The sequence below is a fragment of the Vombatus ursinus genome, unplaced genomic scaffold (genome assembly GCF_900497805.2).
Source record: "Vombatus ursinus unplaced genomic scaffold, bare-nosed wombat genome assembly UNPS02012709.1, whole genome shotgun sequence".
Lineage (NCBI taxonomy): Eukaryota > Metazoa > Chordata > Mammalia > Diprotodontia > Vombatidae > Vombatus > Vombatus ursinus.
In genome coordinates this window covers 1,426,957-1,450,710 of record NW_020952487.1, presented here as the reverse complement: position 1 = coordinate 1,450,710, position 23,754 = coordinate 1,426,957, and the positions used below count along the sequence as shown (strand labels likewise).

Genomic DNA, 23,754 nt, shown 5'->3' with positions numbered 1-23,754 from the left:
ATTGAAGCATACTATTTGCTATTTTTATTTTCTTCCCTTGTGTTTTGTTTCCTCTTTCTGGTGGTTCCTCATATTGGTTCTAATTCTTACATACAACATCACTAATGTGAAAATATGTTTAATAGTAATGCATATGTATAGCCTATATCAGATTGCACAGTGTCTTGGGCAGGGAGGTGGGGAGGGACAGGGGAGAAAAATTTAAAACTCAAAAGCTTATGCAAGTGATTGTTGATAATTCAAAATAGATTAATCAAAAAAAAAAGAGCAGCTGCTCAGAGGGGATTAGGTGCTTCCTGACTGAAGACAAGAGGCTTGAATATGAGTTGCCCTTAGGGGTAGATAGGTGGCAGACTAAATTTGAGTACTAACTGAGCCAAGAGTCAGGAAGACCTGAATTCATATCTGGCCTCAGACACTTTCTAGCTGTGTGACTATGGGAAAGTCATGACCTCTATGTTCCTCAGTTTCTTCTCTGTAAACTGGAGATAATATAGTACTTACTTCACTTTCTTATATCTATGCTTTTCTCTCCATTCGCATTGTCATTAACCTAGTTTGGTCACTCATTGTGTGAATAAAGCAGATTAGAATATAAATTCATTGAGGGCAGAGACTGTTTGATTTTATGTTTTTATCCCAGTACATTACCCAGTGACTGACACATAATAGGTGCTTAAAAATATATGTTGAATTTCAATGGATGAAATACATTACTGAATAATCTTTTAACTGACTTCCTCTATTTTCAGTTTCTCCTTAACCTAAATCCAGATCAATCTCCCTAAAAGCATACTTCTAGCTATGTTGCTGAAAAAACTTTCATTGGCTCCCCACTATTTATTTCCTTATGTCCTCTGATAATCTCATTCATTTCCTCTCTACTCCAACTGAACAGGACTATACACCATTCCCTGAATATTTTCCAATCCCCAGATATTCTGCTTTTTCTTGATTTTGGATTATAATCTTTTTCTACCTCTCCCACTCCTCATTTCCCTTTATTTTATTTCTTTTTTCCTTCAACACTAACTTAATTACAATTTCTTCCACATATTTTTTTCTAATCTTACACCTGAGAGAGATATCTCATTCTCTGAACATCTAGAGCACTTTGCATCTCTCTTAATTTTACATTTTTCCTACCCTGTATTTATCTGTTGAAGTGTCTGTATTAGCCTATATGACCCATGAAGGCAGGGAGTATGTCTTCTTATCCCTCTTTAACATTCATTCATTACTTTTATATCCACAATTTTGTTGATGTATGTAAATAACAATATCTGACTATTTTATTTATTTTTTTCTCCAATCATTGTAATCTCTTCTTATTTTTTTTTCATTTTGACAATCTAATTTTTCCCTCCCTTTATTTAAAAATCAAGTTTGCCAATTTGGGGATCAATTTTAATAGTATTTAAAACTAGTTCTTTGATGTCTTAATTTGTTCCTTGTTTTCTATTTTGTTAAAATTAATTCAAATGATTTCCTTTAATGCTGTCTTTCATGTATTAATTTCTTCATTTCCCAATTCTTGATCAATTGAAAGCAATGTATTAAATTGCTCTCTATAGCTCTTATTAATTCAAGCATATGAATTTCCCTTTGAGAACTGGCTTATCCCATCAATATTGATATGTATTTATTTTTATCATTATCTTTAATATTTTAATGGTTTCTATTATTTTATCTTTGACCAAGGAATTATTCAACAATACATTTCTAGTCTCCATCATGGACTACATCTTTCAAATATTAGGCCTATTATAAAGTGATGACATTTCTGCCTTCTGAATTTATTTATAGGATTAAAAGATTTTATATGTTTATGTATGTGTGTGCATACAGACACACACATACACAGAGTTTTGTATGTGAGCATGGATTGTAGTATCATAAATTCATAACTAGAAGGTACCTCAAACATCATCTAACTCAACTCATTGTTTGGTGAGGAAACTGCCAGCTAAAGAGGCTGTCATTCGACCAAGGTCAGATAGATCACACACATTAAAAAAAATAAAGTCAGAATTTTCTGCCAGGTCTTTTGAATAAAAAATCCACCTTTTCTCCCCCAGTATACCTTAGCCTACTTTTCTAGCCTGCCTTGTTTCACATTACTTTATGTACTCAACATTTAAGTCAGAACAGACAACGAGCTATTTTTCAGTCTTGATATACTTTCTTCTACCTCTAAGCAAGCCATTCCTCACTTTTAAATGATACATCCTTATCTCCACCTGTTGAACTCTCATTTCTCTATTATTAATTATTATTACTTATAATAGTAACATCAGAAAAAATAATAAAATCTTTCAATTTAGTTTGATACTAATGGCTTATTTATGTTCTGCAAATATATAAAATAGACCCAAGTACAGTAAGAATGCTGGAGTATGAGGCGGAGCCAAGATGGTGGAGTAAAAGCAGTGACTTGCTTGAGCTCTCCCCCAAATCCCTCCAAAAACCTATAAAAAATGGCTCTAAACAAATTCTAAAGCAGCAGAACCCACAAAAAGACAAAGTGAAACAAATTTCCAGTCCAAGACAACCTGAATGGTTGATAGGAAAGGCATATCACGCCAGGCTGGGAGAGGAGCGCAGTTCAGTGTGGGCATGTAGGCCATAGTGAATCTGAAGCAGGCCTCAGAGGACTGAATCACAGGCATCTGTGATGATTTCCAGACTTCTAAACCCACAAACACCAAAGACAACTTAGAAGGTCAGTGGGAAAAGCATGTATCTGCAGTGAGAGAGAGAAACACAGTGGTCTCAGCTCCAGTCCCAGAGCGCAGCCTCAGAGTGGCGGTTGCCACCTAAGCTTCTGGCCCACAGACTGAGAGGGAATCAAGTGACTGATCAGAGGGGGATTACAGGGATATATCTGCTAGTGTGGGATTCTTTTGTTTTGCCTGTGCTTGGATCTAGGTCACAGTTCTGGGTGGTGGTCTTTGGGCGAAGAAGAGCGCTGGCGCAGTGGAGCTTTAAGTGGAGGTGGAGAGGAAATCCTCCTCATAGTTCCAAGACAGAAAAGAGTGCTTGTGGGCACTCAGAGACCAGTGCACAGCCCAGGAAAGGAGTAAATACCTCGCCCTTCATCATAGTACCTTGGAAGAACTGAAAATTTACAGGTCCCTAGAAGTATCTCAGAAAATAGCTGCACAAAACCCCTGAAGCTTGGGACAGTACATTCTCCACACTGGAAGCAGACCCCTACCTTAACAAAGAGTTTATAACTCCAGTAATTGACTGGGATCATGCACAAGCAGCACAAAAAGAGTCAGACTATATTATCTTACTTTGGTGACAAAGATCAAAACATACAACCAGAAGAAGACAACAAAGCCAAAGCTTCTGCATCTAAAGCCCCCAAGAAAAAAATATGAATTGGTCTTAGGCCATGGAAGAGCTCAAAAAGGATTTTGAGAAGCAAGTAAGAGAAGTAGAGGAAAAACTGAGAGTGGTGCAAGAAAATCATGAAAAACAAGTCAACGGCTTGCCAATGGAGACCCAAAAAAATAATGAAGAAAATAACACCTTAAAAAATAGGCACAGGGTGAGTTGAAGATGAAAGAGTGATATCTGGAAAATAAAATTAAGGGGTGAGAGAGGATTATACTGGGAGAACGAGAAAGGGAGAGGTAGAGTGGGGTAAATTATCTCATATGAAACAGACAAGAAAAGGCTTTTACAGTGGAAGGGAAATGGGGGAAGGTGAGAGAGAATGAGTGAATCTCATTCCCATAGGATTTGGCTTAAGGAGAGAATAACATACAAAATAGGGTATGGAAATCAATCTTACCCTACAGGAAAATAAAGGGGGAAGGGGACAAGAGAGCAGAGGCATGATAGAGGGGAGGGCAGATTGGGGGAGGGGATAATCAGAAGCAAACACTTCTGAGGAGGGACAGGGTCAAAAGAGAGAATAGAATAAATGGGGGGTAGGATAGGATGAAGGGAAATATACTTAGTTTTTCACAACATGACTACTATGGAAGTGTTTTGCATGACTACACATCTATAACCTGTATAGAGTTGCTTGCCTTTTCAATAAGGGTGGGTGCGGAGGGAGGACGGGAGAAAATTTGCAACCCAAAGTTTTAAAAACACATGTTAAAAAATTGTTTATGAAAGAAAGAATGAATGAATGAAAAAGAAATTGAATGAACCATAAATGACCTCCCCAAAGAAAGCAAAAACTATATAAATATAGATTTGCTTTTCATTTTCAAAAATTTGTGAGATGGGAATGGGAGGTTCAGATTAATAAAAAAATTAGTGAGACAAAACCAAGTAGAGAGAGGGAAGGAGAGAGAGAAGGAAAGAGTGAGTGGGGAAGAGAGAGAGAGACAGAGAGACAAAGAGACAGAGAGACAGAGACAGAGAAACAGAGACAGACAGAGACTGAAAATAAAAGAATGCTAGAGTATTTGTTGGACATGTGGAAAACTGTTTTCTACTTAAAACATCACCAACATAATAACATCAATGACAGCTTATATATTTTTAAAGGAGATAGTTTCAACCTACTATCATTTTGTCTAGACTTAAATCTATAATCATCTCTCTTAAACAGAACTAACTATGGCTTCCAAATTAAAGAGAGTGTCAAACTAAAGCATCTTATCAATCATTGGATACACATGAATAGGATTAAGCTATGTAACTCAATGGAAAAATGTGTGATACAATTGTTATACTCCATGAAATATTTTTCCAATAGTATAAACATATTACTTACTCAATAAGTGTTAAATTTTCAAGATGTATCAGGGACACACAGAGCTCAAAGGGTTTAAGCTGGTATCTAGAGGTTTCATTGAACCGGTAAAAACAGTGCATGTCTGCATATACCTTAGTCTCCTACATGCAAGATATATCAAGCATAAATATGTTAAAGAGAACATTGTGACTGAATGTATAAGAGAAGTATTGGTGTCCTGAAATCACAGTTGAGTGATAGGCACATATTTGTAGCAATAAATACTTGTGCGCTGCTGCTCTTAATGTACACATTTTATGTTTAACTTTTATTTGTAGTCTTCCCATTAAGGAGGCAAGAAATACAGTTCACACATACACATATAAATATATATATATATACATATATATATATATATATATAAAACCACACACATATGTGATATGCAAAACATTTCCACATCAGCCATGTCCCCACCCCCAAACAAACCTAGAAAAACAAAGTAAAAAAAATCCTTGTATTTATACTCTGAGTCCATCACTTCTCTATCTGGAGGTAGATAACATTTTACATCATGAATCCTTTGGAGTTGTAGTGGATTGTGATATTGGTCAGAATCACTAAGTCTTTCATCGTTGATTATCTGCTGCTATTATGTATATTGTTCTCCTGGTTCTGTTTTCTTCATTTGGCATAAGATAATGTAAGTCTTCCGAGGTTTTTTTTTAAAGCTATCCCTTTCATTATATCTTACACATTATATCCATCACATTCATATACCAAAACTTGTTCTACTATTTCCCAATTGATGGTCATTCCCAAGGTTTCCAATTCATTGCCAAGAGAAAAAAAGCAGTTATGAATATCTTTTTGTATATATGTAGATACTCTCCCTTTTTCTTTTATCTCTTTGGGGTATAGACTTAGAAGCACTATTGTTGAGTCAAAGGGTATAGATTAGCCTTTTGGCATAGTTCTGTAGTTGCTTGACCACTTCACACCTCCAATAACAGTGATTAGTGGACCTATTTTCCCACATACCTCCCAGAGACATTTTCCTTTTCTGTCATCTTCACCAATAAGATGAGGTGGTACCACAATTATTTCATTAGCATTTCTATAAGTATTAATGATTTTCAGCATTGGTAGCTCTGATTTATTCCTCTGAAGACTGCCTATTCATATCTTTTGATGACTTATCAGTTGGAGAATGGGTCCTATTTTTGTAAATTTGATTCATTTTTATAAATTTTGAGAAGACCTTTACCAGGGAAATTCGCTACAAAGTTTTGTCTCCCGTGTCCTGCTTTTCTTTTAATTTTATCTTCATTGGTATTATTTGTGCAAAGCCTATTTAATTTGATGTAATAAAAAATTTTCACTTTATCTCCCATGAACCTTTCTATATCTTGTTTGGTCATAAAATCCTCCATAGATCTGACAGGTAAGTTCTTCCATGCTCCCCTAACTTGCTTAACATATCACCCTTTATGTCTAAATCACGTACCCATTTTTGAGCTTATGTAGTGTGTGAGTATACAGTGTGAGAAATTGGTCTATGTCTACTTTTTGCCAGACTACATTCTAGTTTTCCAAGCTTTGTCAAATACTCAGTACTTATCCTAATAGGTCAGATCTTTGGGTTTATGAAACATTAGGTTTCATCAGGAAAATTGGTCTATGATTTTCTTTCTCTGTTTTGGCTCTCCCTGATTTAGATATCAAAACTACATTTCTGTTATAGAAGGGATTTGTCAAGATTGCTTCTTTACTGATTTTTTTCAAACAATTTATATAATATTTGTGTTAAAATTGTATCTCATTCTGGTTTCCCTGACCACAATCCACCTTCTAGTTAGTACAGTTAGTTTTATTAGTAAGTTTAGCCAGTATAAATCAACAATAGTAGGAAATAAGATTGCAAAGGGGAACCTAGAAATCACTTACAGACTATCTCATAAATTAAGGGAGCATTATGGTCACTTGTAAACTGTTTCATAAATTAGGAGAGCATAGGAGCCATTGGAAACTCTCTCACAAATTACCTAAGGCCACATCCTGAGACTATATACTTGCTAAATCGGGAGAAGCCAGCTAGGCCTTACTCTAAGGGCCCCTGAATTCTGCTAACTGCCCATGGTCTATAAGCCTCAGATAAACTCCACATATGCACAATAAGACCAGCAGAACATCAGGGAATGTTATGCTAATAAGTTAAACCTAAGGTACTGCTGATAACTTTGAGATGATGCAGATACTTTAAGGACCTAACCTTAAGGTGGCATAGATAAGAATTATTCCTTCCCCAACCAAAACCTTATAAAAGTAAGACCTCAAACTCTTTCTCCTGCCCATCCCTAGCATTCCATTATCTTCTAAAAGTCCATACTGCCCAAGTGTTCTCAAGTCCAATTCATGCTTATATAGGGGATAATTTATGCCCCTCCTGTCTCCCCATTCTCTTCCTCATGATGCCTGCCTCTCTCTACCACCCTATCCCCTGACTGAATGCATCTGCTTCTGCAACCCTGTGCTGTTTCTTTCAGTATTTTTTGTGCTTTGCTTCTATACTCTTTGTACCTTATTAAAATGTGATTAAAGTATTACTCCCCACTAGCTTCCATCATGGTCTTTCCTAGCAAATATCCAAAGAACTTGGAATGCCTACCCTCCACATTACCCAGACAGAACTCTCTGTGGTCTCATTTCCTTAGTCACAATTAATAATTCTATACATTAATTAGCAATTCAAGATTTGAATTAATTGTTCTTTAAATGTTTGCTAGAGGGGACAGAATAAAAATAGCGGAGTAAAGTAAGCATTTTTGTGGAACTTTCTCAACATTCTCCTCTAAACAACTTTTAAAAGGGCATCAAAACAAACTCTATGCAGCATACTCAACAAAAACTCACAGTTAGTCATTTTTCCAATCCAAGTGGGCTGAGGAGGACAGAAATGACTACAGACAATGGAGTGGATGTTTTATAGGAGTGTGGCTCAATGGAAGCAATACCAGTTCTGGGCCTTGGAGTTGGTAGCAGCAACAGTACCAGGAAGGCTCAGCACCTAGAGAAAATAATAGGATTGAAAACCTGGTCAGAAAGAAATACCAGAGCACCTCTGTGTTAGCACTGGCATACAGTTGTGTGGGTACCAACTGGCAACTCCATTATCCATTACATAATTCCAGGTTTCAGTTCCAGGGAAGAGGAAAATACTTGCAGTCACAAGGGAACATAGACCTTGCTAGGAAGTTGTGATTATGAGAGAGTAAAGTCTCTAACTGGGTAAAGACCAAAGTGAAGACCAAGAAGACAATGACCACCCTTTTCCCCAGATGATACAATCTTGGAAGTATCAAAAACTTACAAACCACCAGACCTAGCAGCAAAAACAGTGTAGCATAATAGCCTGAAGCTCAATATAATCACCATCCCCAGAGTTAAGTAGACTCCAACTGTGACATAAAGTACTGTCAAGAAAAAGGCTGTTAAAATGAACAAATAACAACAAAAAGAGCTTAATCATAAAAAAAAACTACTCTGGTGACAGGGAAGCTCAAGACACAAACTTACAAAAAGACAATGATCTACAAGCAAAATTTCAAAAAACCCTGCCAATTAGGCACAAGACCAGCAAGAATTCCTGGAAAAGTTTTAACAGCAGCAAAAAAAAAGGCTTATAAAATCTATAATTTTATTAAAGATAAAGATAACAATGAGTCAACACACCAAAATTTGTGGAATGCAGCCAAGTCACATATTTCTAAATCTTTTTATCAACAAAAGAGAGTATAAGCAGATCAATGAATTGGATGTGCAACAACAATAACAACAAAAAAAAACTTAAAAAGAACAAATTTTAAATCCCCAATTGAAAACCAAAATAGAAATTATGAAAAGCAAAGGAAAAATTAATAAAATTGAAAGTTAAAATAGTTAAACTAATAAATAAAAGTAGGATCTGGTTTTATGAAAAATATATTTTTCAGTGAATAAAATAGAAAAATCATTGGTTAAAAAACAAACAAACCAAATTACCAATATCAGCTATGAAAATGGTAAATGTATAACCAATAAAGATAAAATTAAAGCAATTATTAGGAGCTATTTTGCCCAATTACATGCCAATAAAACTGATCATCTAAATGACATAGATGAATATTTACAAAAATATAAATTGCCCTGATAACAGAAAGGGAAATAGAATACTCAAATACTCTGAACATAGAAAACAGAAATTGAACAAACCTTAATTCAAGTTCCTGAGTGGGGGAAAAATCTGAAGACCAGATGGATTTGCAAATGAATTCTACCAAACATCTAATGTAGTATGGCTAGACCACCTTTCTTCACATTTTTTCCCATTTATTTCCTTGACATTCTTGACTTTTTATTCTTCCAGTTGTATTTTGTTATTGTTTTTTCTAGATCTATAAAAGGGTTATTTTTTGGTAGTTTTATTGGTATGGCACTGAATAAATAGATTAATTTTGGTAGAATTATCATTTTTGTCATACAGGCTTGTCCTAACCAGAGTAAATAAAACTTTCCAATTGTTTAAATCTGACTCTATTTGTGTTAAAAATGTTTTGTAATTGTATTCACATAATTTTTGGGTTTGTCTTGGCAGGTAGACTTCCAAGTAGTTTATTTCCATTTTTTAAATTTTCTGTCTATTACTTGCTGCTGCGCTTTGTTGGTTATATATAGAAATGATCTTCTTTTATGTGGGTTTATTCATATCCTGCAACTTTGCTAAAGTTATTAATTATTTCACTTAGTTCTTTAGTTGGTTCTCTAGGATTCTCTATGCATACCATCATATCATCTGCAAAGATTGATACGTTTGTTTTCTCATTGTCTATTCTAATGCCTCCAATTTCTTTTTTCTTCTCTTATTGCTTTAGCTAGCATTTCCAGTACAATATTGAATAATAGTGGTGATGATGGACACTCTTGCTTCACCTCTGATTTTATTTGGAAGGCTTCCAGCATATGCCCATTACCGATAATGCTTGCTGATGATTTTAGATAAATATTTCTTATCATTTTAAGGTAAACTCCATTTATTCCTATGCTTTCTAGTGTTTTTAATATGGATGTTGTATTTTATCAAAGGTCTTTTCTGTATCTATTGAGATAATCATGTGATATCTGTATTAACTGAAAAGGTCAATTATACTAATCATTGTCCTAATATTGAACCAGGCCTGTGTTTCTGTTATCAGTTCCATCTGGTCATAATATGATCCTTGTGACGTATTGCTGTAACCTTCTTGCTAATATTTTACTTAAAATTTATGTATCAGTATTCATTAGGGAAATTGACTTAATTACCTTTCTCTGTTTTGGCTCTTCCTCGTTTAGGTATCACTGTATTTGTGTCATAAAAGGAATTTGATAAGGCTTCACCTATTTTTCCAAATAGTTTATACATTATTGGGATTAGTTGTCTTTTAAAGGTTTTGGTTGAATTCACTTGTGAATCTATCTGGCCATGTGGATATTTTTCTCAAAGACATCACTGATGGCTTGTTCAATTTCTTTTTCTGAAATTGGATTGTTGAACTATTCTATTTCCTCTTCTGCTAATCTGGGCAAATTGTATTTTTGTAGGTATTCATCCATTTCATTTAGATTGTCAAATTTAGTGGCATATAATTGGGCAAAATAGGTGGTCAGTTCACTCATTTCATTTTTGATACTAGCAATTTGTTTTTCTTCCTTCCTTTTTTAATCAAATTAATTAATGGTTTATATATTTTATTGACTTTTTTCATAAAAGCTGCTTCTAGTTTTATTTATTAGCTTAGTGATCTTCTTTCAATTTTATTCATCTCTCCTTTGATTTTCAGAATTTCCAATTTCATATTCAATGGAGGATTTTTACTTTGTTCTTTTTCTAGTTTTTCTTTTTTTTAGTTACGTGGCCAATTCATTGATCTGCTCTTTCTCTATTTTATTGATGTAAGCAATGAGAGATATAACTTTCTGTCTAAGTACTGCTTCCCCTAAGTATATCCCACAAATCTTTATGGTGTCTCATTGTTGTCATTCTCTTTAATGAAATTATTGACTATGACCTTGATTTGTTCTTTGATCCACTTATTTTTTAGGATTTAGATTAGTTTCTAATTTTTCAAATCTATCATTCTACTGCCAATTATTGAATGTAATTTTTATTGTATCCTGTTATGAAAAGGCTGCATTTATTATTTCTGATTTTCTACATTGGATTAGGAGGTTTTTACATCCTAAAACATGGTCAATTTTTGTGTAGGTGCCTTGTATTGCTGAGAAAAGGAATATTTCTTTCTATTCCTATTCAGTTTTCTCCAGAGATCTATTGTATCTAACTTTTCCAGAATTCTATTCACCTCCTCAACTTTTTTGTTTATTTTTTTGTTAGATTTATCTAGTTCTGACAAGGGAAAGTTGAGGTCCCACATTGGTATTGTTTTATTGTCTATTTCCTTTTGTAATTCATCAACTTCTTCAGAAATTTCGATGCTATACCATTTGGTGTTTGGTATTGATTATCTATGATGCCTTTCTTCATTGTCTATGATGCCTTTCTTCATTGTCTATGATGTTTTTCAGCAAAATATAGTTTCCTCCCTTATCTCTTTTAATTATATTTAGTTTTCCTTTTGCTTTGTCTGAGTTTGTGATTGCTTCCCCTGCTTTTTTTTTTTGCTTCAGCTGAAACATAATAGATTCTGCTCTAGCTACCTACCTTTACTATGCAAGTGTGTCTCTGTGCTTCAAATGTGTTTCTTGTAAACAATGTATTGTAGGATTCTTAATCCATTCTGCTATCTGCTTCTGTTTTATGGATGAGTTCATCCTATTCACATTTAAAGTTATGATGATTAGCTATGTGTTTTCCCTGCATCCTATTTTCCCTTGTTTATCCTTCTCTCTCTCTTACCTTTACTCTATCCCTTCTCACAAGTGTTTTACTTTTGATCACCACATCCTCCAATCTGCCTTCCCTTCTATCAATCTTCCTCCTTCTCTCATTCCTGTCCCTTCTCATTTCCCTGTATGGTAAAATAGATTTCTGTATCCTATGAGTGTGTATGTTATTCCCTCTTTCAGTCAATCCTGATAAGAGTAACTTTCAAGCTTTGCCCATGATCTCCCCTTTTACCCATCTATAATATATATATGTGTGTGTGTGTATATGTATATATTTGTATATATATATTTCCACATATAATATATCTATAACAAAATATATACATATACATATATGTATATATTTTATTATGTCATATATTATATGTATATATATACATATATATTCATGCTCCTTTTATGTGAGATAATTTACCTCATTTTATCTCTTCCCCTCCTTCTTCTCCCAGTGCAATCTTCTTTCTCACTCCTTTATTTTGTTTTGGGGAGTATCATCCTATCGAGGTCATCTTATACCCACACCCTCTGTCTACATATACTTCTTCTAATTTTCCTTATGTTAATTCTTAAGAGTAATAAATGTCTTGCCAAATAGGAATATAAACAGTTTTACCTTATTGAATCTCTTATGTATTCTCTTTCTTATCTTTTTGTGTTTCCTTTAAGTCCTGTCTTTGAAGATCAAATTTTTTATTCAGCTTTGGTCTTTTAAATAGGAATGCTTGAAACTTCTCTGTTTCATTAAATATCCATTTCATTTCTCTGAAGGATTATTCTCAGTTTTGCTGAGCAGGTGATTCTTGGTTTTCATCCTAACTCCTTTGCCTTCCAGAATATCATATTCCAAAACCTCTGTTTCTTTAATGTGGAAGCTGCTGGAGCTCCGCAGTATTTGAATTGAGTATTTGAAATGTTTCCTTCTGGCTGCTCACAGTATTTTCTTCTTGACCTAGAAACTCTGAAATTTGGCTATGATGTTCCTGGGAGTTTTCATTTTGGTGTTTCTTTCAGGTGGTGATCAGTGGATTCTTTCAATTTCTATTTTGACCTTTGTTTCTGGGATATCAGGGCAATTTTCCTTGATAATTTCTTGAAAGATATTTTACAGGTTCTTTTTTTTTTTTAAATCATGACTTTCTGGTAGTTCAATAAGTCCTAAGTTACCTCTCCTGGATCTATTTTCCAGGTCAGCTGTTTTTCCAATGAAAAATTTGATATTTTCTTCTATTTTTTAAAATTCTTTTGATCTTGTTTTATAATATCTTGATGTATCATGGAGCCGTTAGCTTCCACTTGCTCAGGTCTGATTTTTAAGGAACTGTTTTCTTCAGAGAGCTTTTGTGCCTCCTTTTCCATTTGGCCAATTCTATTTTTTTAAGGACTTTTTAAATTTTCTTCAATGAATTTATCCTTTTTTATTGTTTATTTTCTTCAGTGAATTTTTGTATCTTTTTTTATCTTTTTTTGTTTTTCTTTTACCAAGCTCTTGACTTTTTTTCATGATTCTCTTGCATTATCCTCCTTTCTTTTACCAATTTGCTTCTACTTCTCTAATTTGCTTTATAAAATCCTTTTAAAGCTTTTCTAGTTTTTTTTGGTCATGAAACCAAATTATATTTTTTTATGAGGCTTCACAAGTAGTCATTTTGACACTGTTGTCCTCTTCTAAGTCTGTGCCTTCATTCTCCCTATCACCAGAGCAACTTTCTGTAGTCAAGGGTCTTTTTGTCTGTTTGGTTTTTTTTGCTCATTTTTCGGCCTATTTTGTGACTCAGTATTTTTATATGAGATTCAGGCTCTGTCTCAAGCTTCTTTGCTGGGGCTGGGGGCCTTGCTGCTGGCTTTCACTGTGCTTCAGGGCCTAGCTTCTGACTTATATGGGGGAGACCACCCTGTTGGCATCCCTTGGATGTGTAGTTTTGTTGCTGATCTGCCCAAAGTGTGGGGTCTTGCTGCTGCATTGTTGTGGAGGCTGTTTGCTGGCCAGCCCTGGGTATGCATCTTGCTATTGGCTGGCCCCAGGGTCATAGTTTCAGTGCTGGTCACTACTGTGGGCCAGACCTCATTGGTGGCCTGAGCTGGGGATGGGACCATTGGGGTGGGACCTTGCTGTCCTATACAGATTGCCAGCTTTTGTCCAGGGTGTCTGGCTTACAGGAGGGTAGGGGTTCACTGGTGGATTGCCCCAGGGCTTGGGCTGTTGTTGCAGGCCCTTGCTATGTAGCTTGTTTTCTCTTGGACCTTGCTCACCTCCCAATCCAATGAGACAGACCTTTCCTGCTGAATTGGTAAGTTGCTTCCCACTCCCAAATCAGTTTTGAGGTCATTTTCAAGTTTTTTTGGAGGGGAATTTGGGAGGGCTCCAGGGAGTTCCTGGCTCTCTCTGCATCTTGGCACTAGAAGTCCAATTTCAATATCTTTTAAGGAAAAACTAGACTATGAATGGTAGATGTCATTGATATTGCTACTATGTCAGAAAAGCTTTTAGTCTAGCCTTAGCAACAGAATTCTAATTAAATATGGATAGGTTCATAATCACTGGACAATTGGTGATAATTTTTTTTTGGCCACAGCAACCCATGAAAAAAAGAAAAATGCCAATGTTTCTTGGCCAGAGAGAGACAGATACAGAGACAGGGAAAGACAAAGACAAAGAGCAACAGAGAAACTCATTTGTGTGTCTGGCATATAATGCAGCCCTCAGATGACAGGAAAGAAATTGAAGGTGATGAAACCAAATCAATACTGTTTCATCTGCTGAATGAGCTATGTTTTGAGCAAGCCTAGTGAGAGCTGAAATACATACATATGATTGCTGTCACCAATGGCACAACATCAAAATTACTCTTTGTCTCAAGTAATTCCTACAAAGCTGCAAATGTTGATTAAGTTTCTTTTTTACTCTGACATTCTATAATTCTATTCTCCATGGTGGATAGTTGTAGTTTCCAGGTTATGACATTCTATAATAAGTATTGTGCTGAGTAGTTGGAACTTGACTCAGTAGCTAATAGGAAGTTACTATAAGCCTTTGAGCTGAGAAATTAAATGACCAGATCAATGCATAAGGAATATATATATAGAGAGATATATATATGTATGTATGTGTGTGTGTGTACACACATATACACATAAATACACATGTATATATATAAATATATACATATATGTGTGTATACATACATAAACACACATATACCTAAACAGTGCTATGATGGATGGTTTGAGGAGTGTATGGAGAGTGAAGGCAAGAGGGCTAGTTAATAGGTATTTGCTTATATCAGAAATATAGTAAGAAGGGCCAATACTATTATGCTAATACTCGGGGGCCCAGTTCTGCCACTATCACCTTATGCAAGTTACTGAGCCTTAATGGAGCTCAGATTCTAATAAATAAAATAACTTGTTTGGACTACATGATTTTTTTTGTTACAGAAATTTTTGGTTTTGGTCGAGACTATGACTTCTTCAATGGTGGAGACTCCTGGTGAGGAAACCCACCTCGCCCAATGCAAATGAACAATTGCTCTGCAATATGTGGTCTTGGAAAGCTCTGTGCAGTACTATATTTCTTCCCTATTTTGGTTGAACATTCCCTAATTCTAATCTTTTATTAAGTTGGGATCATCATACTCTTTTAAATATGAATCACTTAAAAGTAGCATTTAAAATTGATTTTTTTTGTTTTTCAAATGATCTTATTGTTTGGGTTCTGTGCAAATAGAAATTTAATGTTTAATTATGACCATGAGTTTTTTTCTACTACTCAAAATTTGATCAAATCTTTATTTTTGCATCTGTCTTGATCATGCCCAGATAACTCAAGCTGGAGGGACCTGCTTCTGGGAGGAGAATTTCTGCATTTCCCTACCACATGAGTGGAAGCAGCCTCTTCCCATTGGCTGCATAGCTGCAACAGGACAGTCTCACTCTCCTGTCCATCTGGGCCAGAGGAGGTAAAGGTCCTGTTCATCCACATCAAGGGCACTGTGAACTGAACTAGATGAGTTGGAAAACTCTCTCTCCATTCCCCTTTTAGGCCTTGTAGCCCCAAGAAACAGGCTCACGGTTTTGTTTTGTTCATTCTTTTTTAGTTCTAGGCTCAAGCAATGGAGTCTCTGGACCTAGACTCTAACTATTTTCACCTTGGAGTCCTGATTTCAAGCTGAATGTCATTGTCATCCCAACAGGGAAGCAAAAAAAAAAAAACAGGTTCAAGCTCAAGGGTTGGCCTTGGGCTTGGAACTTGGGGGGACTAAGCTGTACAAGAACTGTGCCGAGCAACAAACCTAATCCTCTTCTTCTTCCCATAAATTTAAGGTAGTGAAAGAGAGAATTATGGCCCCATATATGAGGATGGTGATTTTGTGTCTGTTGTTGCTATGCTTTTGAGGTAAGAATCCTAATATGACTGTTAAATGTTTAAATGAAAATGGCATTTAAGAGGGGCAGCTAGGTGGTGCAGTGGATAGAGTGCTGGCCCTGAAGTCAGGAGGACCTGAGCTCAAATCTGGTCTCAGACCAGACACTTGACATTTACTAGCTGTGTGACCCTAGGCAAGTCACTTAACCCCAATTGCCTTAAAAAATGGCATTTAAAAGACCCCCGAAAATTAAGAGAATACAATTGGTGCAGACTGGTGTCAATGGCAGAAAGACTGGATATCTCTAATGTCTCTATAAGTTTAGTGGAGAATTGTAAAGGAGAGGTGAAATGTAATGTACCTTGCCTTCAGGTAACAGAGGCCAGAGTAGTCACTATTACATTTCCATTGCCGGTCATGATAAGAATGGAAAGGAATTATCTATTCCCTTTTGACAATGGAGAAACTGAGGCCCAGAGAAACCTCAACAAAACCAAATGTCAGGGGGATAAATTATACCTGTTTACTTGTGTTTCTTTATTTTATTATGTGCTTCTCAGCTACTAACAGATCTTTGTCTTGATTCCTCATGGACCATGGCACTGGAGCCTGCTCTCATTAAATCTCCATAATTGACCTAATCTCAACCTTCCTTCAATAGAAGCCCCTTATGGAAAACTGAGAACCCACCATGTTGCAATTACTTTAAAGATTGCATTGACATTTTTAAAACTGCCACTGATTCCCATTTTAGAAGATTATCATGTGCCACCTGAAGAAATTGAATCTTCTTGCCCTTTAAATTGGCCCTGTGTTCCTATTCTCTACATTCTAAGACCTAGAAATGACCCAGATTGGAAGAGAATAGACTTCCTCCACTTAAATTACTCAGGTTCATTAGTACTAGCTGTAAGGTCCAAAATCTTCCCTATTACTGCTTTGATAAAGAATTATCCACAATGCTAGAAGAGATTGGGAAGGTCCAGAACTTTTTCTGGAAAGGGTTGTAAGTTTACAATATTCTTTAAAGGAAAAGAGAAAATTTCCTAGGAAAAGAGAAGAATACTAATTAGAACAATGGGAAAGTGTGGCTACCTGGGCAGGACCTCAAACTGACAACATGATCATATAATTTGGAACTTCTGAAAAGGGTATTACATGTGACTTAATTGATTTTTTTTCATTTTAAAAAATTCAATGAATTTTTATTTTATTTTCCCCCCAATTATATGTAAAATTTTTTAGCATTTATTTTTTAACATTTTGAGTTTCAATTTTTTTTCCTTCTCCCTCCTTGAGAAGGCAAATAATTTGATATACATTACAAATGTGCAGTCATAAAAAACATTTTCATATATGTATAAAATGCTTCAATCTACTTTCAGACTCCATCAGTTCTTTCTCTGGAGGTGAATAGCATTTTTCATTATAAATCCTTTGAAATTGTCTTGGATTATTGTATTCCTCAGAATATCTAAGTTATTCACAGCTGGTCACTGGACAATATTGCTGTTATTGTGTATAAGGTTCTCTAGGTCCTGCTCAATTCATATTGCATCAGTTTGTGTATAACTTAAATGATTTCTTGATGTAGTAAATTTGGACTCTGCTACTCATTTCTTCTCCTCCCTTTTTTCAGAATCAAGAGATTTCAAATTTCTGTGGGTAGAAACATAACCAAGAAAAGGAAGAGAAAATATCTTCAGGTAAGAGACAAATAAACAAATGTCATTTTTATTTCAGTCTAATGGTTAACTTTTCTTTAAAAAAAATGTTGTCTCCCTTGTATATGCCATGCACTGTATTAGGAGATAGTCGAGTTCAAATCTTGCTTTAATCTTGAATATACTATTTGAAATTTGAGAATTGGGACAGACCTTGAGAAAGCATATGGTCCATCACCTTGCTCTGGCCTGGACCTAATTTAAGTTGACCCAGATAGGAGACTCAATCTTGTTTTGAAATAACCAAAGAAAAGGAGATTCTACAACTTCCATGAAATCTCCCATGTCAAAGTTGAGTCACCCTCTTGGCTAGAAAATTCTTACCACTGCATGTTAATCTAAATCCTGTGTGTTTATATAAAGAACATTTTTAGCAGAACAAAAATGACTTGTAACTGTTCTCTGTCCAATAATACTTTCACTGATTTGAAGTCTTTATTAAGTTTAGGCAGAGGGAGAGAGGGAGAAATAGAAGGAGAGAGAGAGAGAGAGAGAGAGAGAGAGAGAGAGCGCTATTCCTCTAAGACAAAAAGCTAGTTCTGGGCTTTCAGAAGCAATATATACATACATACATACATACATACATATGTGTATATCCATATATGTGTGTGTTTACACACATCCATATATATGTTATATATTATATATTATACATATGTATATATAGACATATGTATATCATACAATGGACAAGATAACTTCCAACATCCCAGACAAAAGAATCTCCAAAAAAGAAAATTCTTCAACTTCTTTTAATTTTCAGAGTGCCAAGCAGGAACACTGGACCTTCAGAGTCACCTCCATCTTCTGTTTGCTGCCCAAAATTTCCCTGATAGAATTTCTTCCCTTTATAGAGGCAGCAGAGAGAACTGGAGTGAGCATAGAAATTGGAATTAGGAGAAACCTAGGTATGAATCTAACCTTCTGACACTTTCTGTAGGACTATAGGGAAACTTTAACTTCTCTATGCCTCAGTGTCCTCTTCTGTCAAATGGAGATAATATCAACCTCACAGCATGGCAAAGATCAAATGACATAATCCATTCAAGACGTCATATGCATCTCATTTTCTATCACTTCGTTTAGGCCTTAGCTTTCTGTTAAAATGAAAATATCCCTGCACAAAATTAGCTCATACCAAAATAGCACATTCATCTTAATGAAATTTTGAAAGGATTTTAATAGTCCTAGAATGGCATTCTGATGCCCTAGAAGGGGCCATACTGTGCAATAGCCTGTTATCAGACAATTAAACTTCCTTACTCTGGGTACCTTTCAGTTCTTTTTCTGAGAATAGAATCAGAGAGGACTATGGATAAATGACACCACAGAGACTGCCTGTTTCAAAACTCTCACTTTACAAAGAAAGAAATTGATACTCAGAAAGATTAAATGATGGTTTAAGTATCAAGCCACTCCAGTCCTTCATCAGGATGAATAAATGAGAGTCAATGTGTGCTGTAAGAATATGTGATGTAGAAAAGTCACCCTTCAATTCAGCAGTTCAACAGACATTATAAATACAACTATGGGTAAAGCTCTGTACTAGACACTGAGAGTGTTATACTATAACCAGCTCTCTAAATTCATTAGGAAAAATTTACATATCTCTTAAAGCAAGAAGTTATACTTTCTGGGGATTCAACTACGTGACTTTTAGTAGTAGTAATACTAATACAAATAACTAGCACTTATATAGCACCTAATACTTGCTAGACATTGTGTGAAGTCCTTTAAAGATATTATCTCATCTGATCCTCACAACAATGCTGGTGCTATTATTATCCCTATTTTATAGTTGAAGAAACTGAGGCAACAGTTAAATGACTTGCCCAGGGTCACACAACTAATAAGTGTCTGAGACCAGATTTGGACTCAGGTCTTCCTGACTCTTTGCCCAACACTGTGTCATCGTGATGATGGTGATAGTGATAATGATGACGATGATGATGGTGATGATGATGATGATTCATTAAAGAAGCTTGCTTCAATGGAAAGAGAGCTGGATTTGAAGTTGGATGACTTGCTCTGTCTACACTCTTTATCCATGTGACTTTGGACAAATCACACAGCTGTAATATATTGGAATCCAAGCCTTCTGACTCCAAGTATGGTTTCCATTATATTATTTCCCCGGCTTTAGAAAAATTACAAAATGATGGTCATACTAAATACCATCTTTTAAAGTCCCTCCTTTACTTAGGAACTGGTATTTGATTATTCAAAGCTCAAAATGGTGACGTGTCTTTATTTCAGTTCCATGGAACTCACTTTGTTTTCTCTTTGACTGCATTGATTTGACTGCATTGACTGCAAGTGAAAGGATGCATAAACTTCTCAGAGACAGGAGGTCTCACCTCTCTTGTGTTTAGTCAAAGCTGCACATAATCAGCTTGGTGATGGTACTCATGATCTTATCTTTCCAGTTCTAAAGACAAGGTGATTTCATAAATTGTCTTGAGTGCAAACCAGTTTTGGAGTCAGACAACCTGCTTGTAAATCCTGGCTTTGTAATTTACAACTTGTCTGTCATTAGGCAAATTATTTTCTATCGCTGCACTCAGTTTCCTCACCTGGTCATTATACTGAATTATTTCAAATGTTTCTTTCAAGTTAAATCATCATTTCTCTGTCTCTCTCACCACTGACTGTCTCTGTGTCAATCCTTCTCTGACTGTCTCCATCTCTCTATCTCTGCCTCTGTCTCTCTTTGTTTCTCTCTCTTGCTCTACCTTTATCATCTTGATGTTGTCTCCATACTCTTCTCTTTTTTTCATTCTTGGTGTCTAACTTCTAAGAGACTTGCAGTTTTAGTGCCTACTTCTTTGGCCTTGCTTCTATTTTAAGGTTCAATTCAATTCAACAATTATTTACTAATCACTTGCTCTTTACAAGGCAATGTTTGAGATGCTAGAAACACAAAGATAGAAATGAAACAGTCCCTGCCCTAACTGAATGTATATTCTGTTTGGCAGAATATCATCTCTACAGACATTCAGCAACACCAAGTAATGCAAAGTAATTTCATAAGAGAGAGAGAACAAACAGCCAGGAGAATCAGGTAAGGCCTTGTACAGGACATTGCATCAGATATGTATTTTGAGGGAGGAGATTCTAAGATGACAAAATGCTTACCAAACAAGGGTACAAAAGTGTGGAAATAGATGATGGAATGTCAATTATAGGCACCAGCGAACAATACTGTTTAGCTGCAAAGGATGCTGAATGAATGGGTATAGAATGAATGACTAGAAAGGTAAATGAGTGTCATTTGGTGGAAGGACTTAAATGTCAATTTGAGTATTTTATGTTTTACCTTAGACCACTTCTGAAGATTTTTCAGGAAAGAGATCAGTTGGAAAAGAGATTTATTCAAGAGAAAAATTATCATGAAATGCTAGTGATCAAGAGAAAAGAGCTTTTTTTTATTTCTTTTATTAAATAAAAAAAATTCCTCCTTCCAGATCCATCCACTACTCTGAAAAAAAAAACAAAACCAAAAACAAAAAAAAAAACTCTGAAACAAATATACATAGTAAACCAAATCAAATTTCTGCATTGACCTCATATATCTCTTTTAGCAACAAGTCTGTCATTTCACTGCCAGGAAGTGGATAACTTACTTTATTATATTGGTCAAGAGATCTATTCTTAGTAAAGCAAAACATAGCATGAGGTATGTATAGAGTTGCCTTTCTTGGTAGATTATACAGAATATTTGCATATATTCTCTATCTCCTTCAAATTAATGCTGTAGAAGCTTTGGAGATTTGTTTCCATCCCTCCATGACTCAGGGGCTTGAAATGAAGGTGATGCAAGAATCCTCTAACTGGATGCTAAGGTAGAAGAACAGATGATTCAAAAAATGTACAAAGTAGTTACTATTCTCTCTGCCTCTACTTTCCTTTCTGGCTTTGAAGTGTGAGCACTGTAGGACAACATCTGGAGATTAAGATAGGGAAGAGAGTGATCCTCCTTTCTCCCATCCACTTTCTAAAAATCCATGAGCATCTAATTGGCTGGATTTCAGCAAAGAAATATCTGAATATGCTCTTTAAAAGGCACCAGAAATGGCCAAACTGAACATGTTCCATCCCCTAATACAAAGATGCACAATATATAAATATATAAAAATGTTATGCAAATTAAATGATATGTTTGACAGGTATTTAGTGGTATCGATTGAATATTTGTCAGTGGTGATATCAGGATCCAAAATGAGAATTCATTTCTTGACCTTGCCTTTCAGCAGGTCTCTTCAATGGGTGAGAGGGGGATAAACAACCACTCAGAAGTGAATGAATTCATTCTTGTAGGCTTCCAGGTCCGCCCAGAGCTCCAAATCCTCCTTTTCTTCATATTTCTGCTTACCTATAGCATGGTCCTTCTGGGGAACATTGGTATGATTGTCCTCATCCTGACTGCTTCCCGGCTGAACACACCAATGTATTTCTTCCTAGGCAATCTCTCTTTTATTGATCTTTCCTACTCCTCTGCTGTGACACCCAAAGCCATAGCCAACTTCTTATCTGACAGTAAAACCATCTCCTTTGCAGGCTGTGTGGCCCAGCTCTTTTTCTTTGCTCTCTTTATTGTGGCTGAGGGCCTTCTCTTGGCAGCTATGGCCTATGATCGCTTCATAGCCATCTGTTCTCCACTCTTGTATTCTGCCCAGATGTCAAGACGCCTCTGCATCCAACTGGTGGCGGGATGCTACTTTTGTGGCTGCATCACTTCCATCCTTCAAGTCAGCATTACCTTTACTATGTCCTTCTGTGCATCTCATGTTATTGACCTTTTTTACTGTGACACTCATCCAATACAGAAGATTTCATGTTCTAATGTCTTTATTAACAAGGTGGTATCATATTCCTTGTCTGTTATCATTATTTTGCCCACCATAATAGTCATCATAGTGTCCTACATCTATATCTTGTCTACTATTCTGAAGATCCATTCCATTGAAGGACAAATGAAAGCATTTTCCACCTGTGGATCCCACCTGATGGTGGTGAGTTTGCTCTATGGGACAGTTTCTTTTATGTACCTCACACCTGCCAGTAGCCCAGAACTGGTTAAAGTGGCCTCTCTGTGTTACACTATTGTCACTCCTATGTTGAACCCTTTGATTTATTCTCTAAGAAACAAGGATGTCAAAGAAGCTCTGAAAAGTATGTTATGGGGGGAAAAAAGTTTTCTCTAAATTCTTTGACTTTACTATCTTGTCCCATTTAATAGATGTTGATTCTGTATCTGTGAGCTACCATTAAATGAAGATTCTCCCTAAGTCACCTAATTGTCCCTCTGTAAGCCTACTTGAGTGATTTCTAGTGAAGACAAACTATTCCATCTACTTTTCTTTCAGGATAATAATTCTTGTAAGTCGTGAAATTCAGAAATCAGTTTTAAGGGCACAGTAAACAAAGAAAAAACAAAGAAAAAACAATAACAACAGTAGTAACTCTTTTATATATACATATATATAAACTCACAGTTAGGTAAGTTTTGTAAGGCTTTATAAATATCTCATTTTATTCTTACAATAGCACTGGGAGGTAGATGCTATTATTATTATTCCAATTTACAAATGAGGAAACTGAGGCAGAAGGAGGTTAAGTGGCTTGCCCAGTGCCATATTCTTAGTGAGCATCTGAGACCATATCTAAACTCAGACCTCCCCGAAGTCTTGTGCTTTATCCACTACCTGCCTTTAAACAAATAAGCAAGCATTCAAAAACCATAGGGGGAAAACATATATATATATATAACTCACGTTAGGGAAAATTTAAATTCCAATGGTCATTGCATGCCTATAGAAGTGATTGGGAATTTGGTTTGCTAAATTTGCAGGTCTAAAATTTGTTTCTACATGTCTGGGTTATGAGTTGTTGACAATCTGTATTTGAAGGTGCACTTTCTATTTATTTGTTTGTTTATATGTTTATTTATTCATTTATTTAGCAATCTACATTTATTTGGAAAATAAGCTAAATTGTGGTGTAAGGGAGTAGGGGAGAGGGGACCCAAATCATTTTGGGG

General features: G+C 35.6%; 1 protein-coding gene across 1 annotated transcript; it reads left to right on the top strand.

Moving 5' to 3' along the window:
- Positions 1 to 21,967: 21,967 nt before the first annotated feature.
- On the top strand, positions 21,968 to 22,918 carry LOC114040069 (olfactory receptor 9K2-like). The gene has a single exon (XM_027858052.1). The coding sequence runs from the start codon at positions 21,977 to 21,979 to the stop codon at positions 22,916 to 22,918; it is 942 nt and encodes a 313-aa protein (XP_027713853.1). The 5' UTR covers positions 21,968 to 21,976.
- The last annotated feature ends 836 nt before the right edge of the window (positions 22,919 to 23,754 follow it).